A 9273-nucleotide genomic window follows, 5' to 3' on the forward strand; every position below is an offset into this window, starting at 1 on the left:
CTTACCTGCTGAGATTCCACATGGGAGGATGAGAATTTTATACAGAAGCATCCAGAACTACTCAAGTGTTGAAGAAAATACTTTTTTTAAGGAGAGGGGCATGTTAGGTCCCTATAATAGTAGTGTATCCCCCTTATTGTTATTGTTAGTGTAGCCCCCTATTGTTATTATTGGCCCATGTATCCCCCATGTTGTTATTGTTGTGTCTCATAGAATCCCACTATTGTTTTTTTTTTACAAGAACGGTTATGGGATTTCGTTAACTGATTGGCTAAAAGCCACATATTCGGTTACAAAGGGAGGAGCAAATTTCAGCATGCCTTTCCAACCAGAGAAAAATGGCGCCTACTCTTATCAGCTTCCTCTTTTTACAATTGTTAAAATGCACTTCTGCTGCTAATTTTCCAAGCTGAAAGATACAAACGAACTGATGCAGGAGAATGCAGTAAAACATGACTCTTTAAGGGATTGGTTCCCAAAGAATTTCCTTATCTTTGAGAATAGTACCAGCATCTAAGTGGACTGCCTTGTTTGCCTCAATGTCTGCTGCTTTATTATTTGTTCTCAAAACATGAAAGTAATTCAGATTTAGGGACTTTGTCATGCTTTTGATCCTTGTAATTAACCTTGCTAGTTGCAGATCCGTTGGATTGGAATTGGTCGCCACTGCTTTTATGATTACTTGGGAGTCTCCAAAGACATTTGCCTCCTTAATTCCCAGCTCTTTGAGGTATTTGAGACCTTGAAAGAGGGCCAACACCTCAGCTTGTATGCTTGAGGAATGGCCTATTCCCCAAGCAAAATTGTGCGAAGATGTGTCGTCTGGATTAATGATGTGTCCTCCAGCTCCAGCCTTTCCTGGATTCCCTTTTGCTGCCCCATCAAAGAAGAGAGAGGGAAGTGGTTGATTGGACAGCCAGGCCTGAAAGTCTTCTTCAGTTTTCCTAATTTTCCATTCTTTGAGGGTTGGAGGAGAACTTCTTGATTTTTGAAAATTAAAATTGAGGACAGATCCCAAGTCTCTATCCTGCTGACTTAGATTTGAATCATCTCCTTTGTCTTCAAGCCACTCGACTAGCTGGCTTTTCACTAAGTTGGCAACAATTATATAGTCTTGTTCCTTGCTCCTGAATATCCTCCTGTTCCTTTCCAACCAAACTTTCCAACTGATGAATTTAGGCAGTGCGCTCCACGCTGTCCTGATTGTTTTATTTTTTGGGAGTGCGCCTGGATATCTAGCCATCCAGCCCGCGAACAGATCCGGAACTGAGGTAGGGAAGTTGAACTTATATTTCCAGGGAACAAGAAGCTCCTGCCAAATAGAGGTTGCGAACTTGCACTCGATCATGAGGTGGAAGGCGGATTCTGAGTTTTCTTTGCAAAGCATGCATCTAGAAGGCCCATAGATGCCTCTTTTCTGAAGCCTGTCATCAGTGAGAATTTTTTGATGGCAGAGAAGCCAACAGAAGTGGTCTACTTTAGGAATTGAAGGGAATTTCCATATGCCTACCCAGGGGGCAGGATTGGGTGGCACGTGGGGTCGTTCAAGACACTTAGTGTATCCCTGAGATACGGTGTAGCCTGCCCGATTTTTGCCCCAACCTCTCACGTCCTGCCTGCGTGCATGTATAGGAGCCAGCCCGTGCAAATGTTTGCTGAGCGTTGCCATCTCTAACTGCAAGGCGGGAGGAACAGGGAGTTGTTTCCAACCCACCCAAGCATCCTCCTTCCAAATCGAGAGGTCCCACAGGGTGTTGATGTTTGCTTCAGACATCCAACGCTTTAGCTCAGTAAAGTCTCTCGATTCTGCCAGCGGAGGTCGATCCAAGATTCTGTCATTCCACAGCTGAATTCGTTTACCATTCCCTGGAATCCAGTAAGAGTAGTCTCTTATCAGCGAGCCAATTCTGTTAATGAAAATGCTGAACGGAGTTCTGAGTTGATTTTTGGGCTGATCCAAGCATCTGAGTCTCGTTCCTCTGAAGTATTTCCTCCACAATGCTACCTGTACCCAACTTGGATTAGGAGCAATGATTTTCCAAATTAATTTGGCTCCCATAGCTAGATTTTGAGCTCTGAGATCTTTGAAGTTCAATCCTCCCTCAAAAATTGGTTTGGTGACTATTTCCCAATTGACTAGGGAAATTCTCTTATCGTTTTGCTTGCCTCCTTTCCAGAAGAACTGCCTGATTAATTCCTCCATCTTTTTGATGATTCCCACAGGTGCCAGGAGGACAGAGAATTTGAATATCGGAAGACTGCTGAGAACTGCCTTAATGAGCACTGATTTGCCGACAATGTTGAGCCAAGAGGATCCCCAGGCTTGCATTTTTGCTTTGAATTTGTCTAGCTGAGGGGACCAGTCTTTGCTCAAGGCCCTCTTGTGGAAGATTGGCAGACCAAGATATTTAAATGAGGACCAAGTAATGGAGGCTGCAAATCCGAGGCATCTGGCTATGGAGTTTGCAGTTGAAGCAGAAATGTTCCAACAGTATATCTGACATTTGCCCTTGTTTAACACGCTACCTGAGACCTTACAGTAGTCATCCAGAACTTCTTTGAATTTAAGAGCTGAATGCGGAGAAGCAGCCCCCAACAGTAATGTATCATCAGCGAAGAGGGCGTGGTTGATGCATTTAACCCCTCTTGCAATGCACAGGCCCACAATGTCTTGTTCTTGCTACTTTTTATCTAGATGAAAGCTGAGGACAGAAGCCTGGAGGACGAATAGGAGGGGTGAAAGGGGACACCCCTGCCTCAGTCCTCTAGAGGCTTTGAAGAAATCAGCTGCCCTACCATTCACCAGGGGAGCAATCCAAGGCTCCGAAATGCATGCTTTGATCCACTTTATGAAGTTTTGCCCGAACCCCAGTTTATGCAACACATCAAACAAAAACCTATGTCTAACACGATCAAAGGCATTTGCTAGATCTAATTTAATAACCATACCTTTTTCCTTTCGGTGTAGGCTGGAATGGATCGCCTCTTGAACCAGTACGAAATTATCCACCAGCTGCCTGCCCTGAATAAATCCACCTTGATTGTCCGGAATGATTTTAGGGAGAATTCTTTTCAACTTGTTAGCTATCACTTTGGTTATCACTTTGTACCCAATATTACATAAAGAAATTGGGCGAAATCTACTGAAAGAATTTGCACCTTTCTCCTTGGTAATGAGGGCAAGAAATATTGAATTTGTGCAGCCTCCAATCTTCTGACAGTCCTGAGATTTCTGGATCATTTTGATTAGTTCCTTCTCAACTATCTGCCAACAATTTTGTAGAAATCTAGGCGTGAAACCATCCGGTCCCGGAACTTTATCGAGATCCATTGCAAAAAGGGCCTCCTTGACTTCCTTTTGCGTGATTTTTCTTTCAAGAGCGTGGTTCATCTTGGAGGTGATGAGACTAGGGACGGCGTCCAGCAGGCTGTCGTTTTGCTCAGCTCCTAGTTCTTCCCTGTACAGCTTCCCAAAATGATTTGAAGCTACCTTTTTTATGCTTGCAAAGTCCTTCAGAACGCAGTTTTCTTCTTTTATTTCGGTGATGGAATTACGTCCTTTTCTAGCTTGCGCTTGTTTATGGAAGAAAGAGGAGTTTCTGTCGCCAGATTTGATCCAAAGACTTCTATATTTGAGCCTCCAATACTCCTCTTCTGCCAGGCAGGCCTTATGGAGACTTTGTTGAAGCTTGGCCTCCTTTTCCAATTCTTCTTTGGTGATTTCAGTCGTTTCAAGGTGGAGATGCTGACTTTCTAGACTGATTTGAATTTTTTCCCTTTCCGCAGCAGGGTTGGGCAGGGTCTTAGCCCAGTTTTTTAGCATGGCTTTAACTCTTCTGAGTTTTTCCTCCCAAACAAAGAAGGTAGATCCCTTGACTGGGTCTTTCCAGCAGTCTCTGACCTTATCCATAAAGTCTGTCTCTTTGATCCAGAGAGAACTGAATCTAAATGGAATAGGCCCCAGATCCTTGGGAGTCAGCAGTTCCAGGCTAATAGGCTTGTGATCTGATATGCTGCTGTGAAGAATGCGTGATCTAGCTTCTAGCCCAAGAAGCAGGAAGGAGCTTTGCACCAAGAATCTGTCCAGTCTTGCCGCTATGTGACCTGGGCCAACTCTCTTGTTTGACCACATGTACTTTCCAATATTTGGCTTGATATCTATCAGATCCCAAGCTTGCATGAGATCTTCCACTGATTCTCTTGCCAGATCCCTGACAATACTACCTCCTCTTTTTTCTGACGAGAGGAGGGTGAGGTTGAGGTCTTCGGCTATGATTATATTCTCCAAATTTCCTAGATCTTCCAAGTTTTTGATGGAGTCCCAACAATGTTTTTTTTTCACCTACATTATTAGGAGCATATACATTGACCAGGCAAATAATTTCCTTATCTTCTAAGTGCTGCAATTTTAAAAAAATCCAATGAGTGTTCAGGGACTCAGAGATCAAAGAGAACTTATTTGGATTCCAGAGCAATCCAAGACCTCCCGATGCTCCACGAGCAGAGGTAGCTTGCGCTCCGTATTTCTTCCAAAATTTTCTGCTTGCTTGGAGGAAGACTGAGTCCTCCAATTTAGTCTCCTGGATGAGAAGAATGTCCGGGGCTTCCAGTCTTATTAAACTATTCATTGCTTCTTCCTTGGCTTTAGAGCCTGTTCCCCTACAATTCCAGGAGACTATCTTCATCATTTACTTTTGTTGTGATGAGCTCCTTTGGAGCTCTGGTTTTGGATCTTCTTCATCTTCGGGATTTTTTCTAGGAGTTTCACTAGCGTTGGTTGGCTGCCCTGAAGCTTGTCTTTGTATGTTTCTTGGTCTCTTTTTTCCTTTGCTGACATTCTCCCTCTTGTAGATCTTCTAGGGGTAGACTGTGATTCACCTATTTCCCCTTCTTCCTCTGATTCCTCGGACTCTTGGGTTTCCTCTTCTTCTTCTGACATCTTCCCTTTGGATCTCTCTGGTACGCTTTTGGATTTAGATGGAGAGATCTCCTTCAGAATTTCTGTCTCCTGCGTATTCATGATTTCAGATCCAAGGATCTCAAATTTGTTCCCTTGGCTTTCCATGGGTGATTTCTGAGCAGGTCCCGCTTGGGGGGCTCTAGCATTAGCATTTGCATTCTTCCTGAGTGAAGTTTTGGGTCTTTTTGCCTGATTCCATCCTTCTTCCTTCCCTTTTTCTTCTACCCCTTTGGACGGGCAGTCTCTGGCGAAATGTCCGTATACGTGGCACTTCCGGCATTTGAACGGCAGTTGTTCATAGTCCAATTTCTGAACATGCATCCAAGGACCTACCCTTATTTTGATGGCTTCTGGTAGTCCGACCTCCAGATCTACCTCCACACAAATTCTGGCGCAGTCGTACTGATCTTTGTTGTTGGCCTTGTCTATGAATTTCCCAAGAGTGTTTCCTATATGTTTCAAAGAGTCCCAATTCCAGCAGTGAACAGGGAGATTGGGGAGCCTTACCCACACCGGGACCGCTGAAGGCACATCCACCGCCGGATCGAAGTCTGGCATCCATTTATTTAGATACAGCCCTTGAGGGCCCATGAAGTAGGGGCCATTCCTGAAAATGAGATCCTTGTCCTCTTTTTCTGAAAATTCAAATAAGAAGTATCCTCTTCCGAGGAAGTAAGAGGTTACCTTGTTCTTTATCAGCGGAGCCCAGTTCCTAGCGACCCAGTTCTCTGTTGATTTTGGGGAAGGCCAGAGACCTGTAAACTGACCGACCAGAGCACGATCTGCCAGAGATAATGCTACCTGAATCGGACCTTCAAGAGGAAGGGCGATCTCGGGGATATCTTCTAGCTTTTTCACGAACTTGGCAGCTTCCACAAATTTCTTCTTGGGCAGAGAGGCCAGCAAGGATCTGAAGGCCTCAGCTGTGGAAGGCGGAGGGGGGAGGAAGACCCCTGGGGGGGAGTCGGCTCCTCCATGGAGGGCCAGCAGATCAAACCCTGGTCGACCGCAGCTAGAAGCGAAAGCCCTCGGCGGACCGGCCCGCAGGGATCGGTATTCGCAGAGAGCAGGCGCGCGCGCAGTCTACAAATCCCACAGAGTGCGGATCTCGCAGGATGCAGAACCGAAAACTCAAAGAAAGAGTAACATTGTCATAATAATATCGTCAATTGGTCATAGAATCCCACTATTGTTATTGTTGTGCCCTTACATCATTATTGTTATGTAGGCTCTGATTATATTGTGACCCCTTAGACTCCTATATATTCCAAGGAGGTCTTATCATTTGTTTCATCCAAGAATTGTTCATTTGTGTAATGTAAAGGAGGTTCCCCGCTTGAAGAGGATAATTTTTGAGTCGTTGATCTATCTTTTCTTATGTTTTGTGAGTTGGTTGCATAACACTCTAATATGTATTTCTTACAATACTACAGGTTTGACAAAAGGCTGATGTGCCAAGTGAAAGTTCTTAATTTGGTCTCTTCCCAAGATTGAATTTGTATTGTGTGCTACATGTCCAAATTTTTAAATATGATTGTGATAGTTTTATTAGATGTACCTTAGTATGACTCATTGGATCCATGAAAATTTTATAATATGAAACTTCTCGAAGAGAAGTTTGCAATGAATGAAACCCAAGACGCTTCTGCTAACATTCTTAACATGATTATGCATAGAAAACTTTGTAAATTTGTGATCCATTTCCTTCTATAACACAACTTTCCCAACTATGTTCCTCACCCCAATAGAGTTGCATCATAAAGTTGGGGTGACAATGCAATAACAAGTTTGAATCCATTATTTGGGCAGGTTTAACCATACATGACCATAGGAGTTAATTCCATTGCTCACACACAGTCTTAATACCCATAAGAACTTGAATGGGAAACTTTGCTAAAATCATAAAGAACATATCTTCCAAAAAAAATTGTTAGATATTTGCTTCCATATCTCACAAGACCAAGCTAAATCACTTTTGATTTCTAAAGGCCAATTAAAATCAACAAGTCTTACACCTTTTAAATATATATATGTTCACTCACTAAAAATTAAAATTATACCCACCATATTTCTAAAATTATCTTGTATTACGTAAGTTCACTAATTCTCTCTATCATGAATTCCAATTTTAAATTAACATCACTTATACCATAATAATTCCCTTTCTAAAACTCTGTTCAGTGCTCATCAAGTACTCAGCAGCATGTACATGGAATCATCTTGGCCATGGGTGAACTTGGGTGGTCTCAAGATCACTGCGGCCGGCTTCCTTCAACCCACAGGCTGGTGCTGGCTTTCATGGCAGTCTTCCCCACCATTCTGCGTGCTCCGCCGCTCTTGCGACCTCCGTCGGCAGTCCTCTTCACCACTCTGCACGCGCTCTCCACGGCAGTCCGCAGCGACCCAAGATGCTGCTCAAAACCAAAAAATGCAGCCTCAATCGATCCCTGTGTGGTTCAATCTTGCCACGGCCACCGATCTCCTCCACGGAGCATTTATGCAAAGACAAAAAAACGCAGGCTTCTTGCCCTCACACAGGTCGGCGCGATTTTCCGCGAAGCCCTCACGCAGATCTGCAAATAAAAAGGTGCGTAAGTCTTAACGGTGAAGATCCCTCAGATTTCATCTCTACCGTAAGCAAGCAGCGGATCTGCTTCTCGAACTCGCCAGATATGCTTGTAGAGGAGAAATCCCCTCCCTATCATCGCCATGGCAGATCTGCTCTCGGATGCACAAGAGGCCCTAGCACTGTGTCTAGGCACTTCTTTGACTCCTTTCAGATCCAAATTTCTCAACCTACAGGCAGAACCATCCTGCAATGGGTCAGTTCTTCAGATTTGGTGCTGGATCTAGAACGGCGGATTGGGATCCCTTCAGGCCTTCAGAGACTTCTCTTTCAAGGTAAACAACTTGAAGACCTTCTTCCCCTCTCTTCTTACAACATTACCAGAAACTGCTCTTTGGTGTTAACCCTTCATTTGAGAGGAGGTGCAGCGGGACAGTCATCCTCTGCTCCTCCTTTCTCTTACAAAGATGCAGTACACTCTGAGAACCCCAAACCCCCGAAATCCCTTAAACCTAAGCCTTTTTTGGTTGACAAGATAGAGGAAGTTCCCTTTGTTGAAATCACCCATGAAGGTCTTGCAATCCAACTTCAAGATTTTGCAGAAAGAGCCATCATTTGCAGATTTAACAGACTGTGGCCACGATCTCAAGATCTCTATGCATGGATCCATGCAAACTGGACTCATCATTGTAAGATCAGTTTCTGTTCAAAAGGATACTTCATTGTTCTATTTGAGGACAGTAAGCATTATGAAAAGGCTTTAAAAGAAGGCCCTTGGTTCATGGGAACTGCAGGGCTCTTCTTGACTCCTTGGTTCCCAGATTTTGATCCAGCAACTGCAGTCATTACTAGGACACCTGTATGGATCAGGCTTCCAAACTTACCTGCCCACTTATGGCATTGTGCAGTCTATAAAGCTATAGGCAACACCTTGGGCAGTTTCCTTATGGGAGATTACTGGCGGGATAACAAAGGTCTCTACACATATGCCAGAATATGTGCGGAGTTAGATTTGAGCAAAGGACTTCCAGAACAAATCAATCTCAAGATCAACGACTTTGTCTGGACCCAGACACTAGATTACGAAAATACTGCATTTTGTTGCCGCCATTGCCACCAATCAGGGCATCTGCAGAACTCCTGCCCATCTCTCCCAGCAAAAAAGAATAAGGATAACCTCTCCAAGCCCAAGTCCAAACGATGGGCTCCATGCTCTCCACCTCCAGTTGTGGATTCTGAATCCTCTAGCTCTGAAGATGAAGGTAGCGATGCAGAATTGGATCAAGCCCCTCATTCCGTGGTCCCTTCCACCGATGGTCCGACGCATTCCTCCGATACAGCCATCGCCTAGAAACGCGTCCATATGACCTCCTCCTCTGATTCAGAAAAGGAGGGCCCCCCTGTGGAGAACCCCAATCTTCAAGTTGTTATTGCTCATTCACCCCAGGATGGTTGGGTCGAAGTCAAAAAAAGGAAAGGGAAAAAGCTTCGTGTTGAGGCTTCTGCCCATTCTGGGTAGAAGTCAGTCTTTTTGCTTCCAGCCATATGTTGTAGCTTCTTGCTTGTTTCACTCCTTCTCCAAAACCAAGGTTGATAGTCCTATCATTTCGGGTTTCCGGTTTTCTGTCTCTCTTGATTGTATCATCTTGTACCATATTTTTGATTAATAGAATTAGTCCAATTCAAAAAATAAATTCCCTTTCTAAAATTGACATTAGTTGTGTGTTAAGAATTTCATTTCTAAATT

General features: G+C 44.0%; 1 protein-coding gene across 1 annotated transcript; it reads right to left on the reverse strand.

Annotated features, from left to right (window-relative positions):
- Window positions 1-460: 460 nt before the first annotated feature.
- On the reverse strand, window positions 461-7671 carry LOC149220057 (uncharacterized). Its single transcript, XM_089386990.1, has 5 exons — window positions 7593-7671; window positions 7241-7371; window positions 5645-6043; window positions 2950-4342; window positions 461-2571 (listed from the first exon to the last, which is right to left on the reverse strand). The coding sequence occupies exons 1-5, from the start codon at window positions 7669-7671 to the stop codon at window positions 461-463; spliced, it is 4113 nt and encodes a 1370-aa protein (XP_089243116.1).
- Between the last annotated feature and the right edge of the window lie 1602 nt (window positions 7672-9273).

Source organism: Pinus tabuliformis, chromosome Q, assembly GCF_031772625.1.
Source record: "Pinus tabuliformis cultivar Carrire ecotype Pingquan chromosome Q, CPIR1, whole genome shotgun sequence".
NCBI lineage: Eukaryota > Viridiplantae > Streptophyta > Pinopsida > Pinales > Pinaceae > Pinus > Pinus tabuliformis.

Coding starts and splice junctions, on each gene's coding strand:
- LOC149220057 (XM_089386990.1), bottom strand. CDS start 7,671: ATGGCGATGATAGGGAGGGGATTTCTCCTCTACAAGCATATCTGGCGA. Junction 6,044..7,240: donor ATGAAAGCCAGCACCAGCCT/GTGGGTTGAAGG, acceptor TGGGATTTGTAG/ACTGCGCGCGCGCCTGCTCT. Junction 2,572..2,949: donor CCTACACCGAAAGGAAAAAG/GTATGGTTATTA, acceptor CTCCGCATTCAG/CTCTTAAATTCAAAGAAGTT.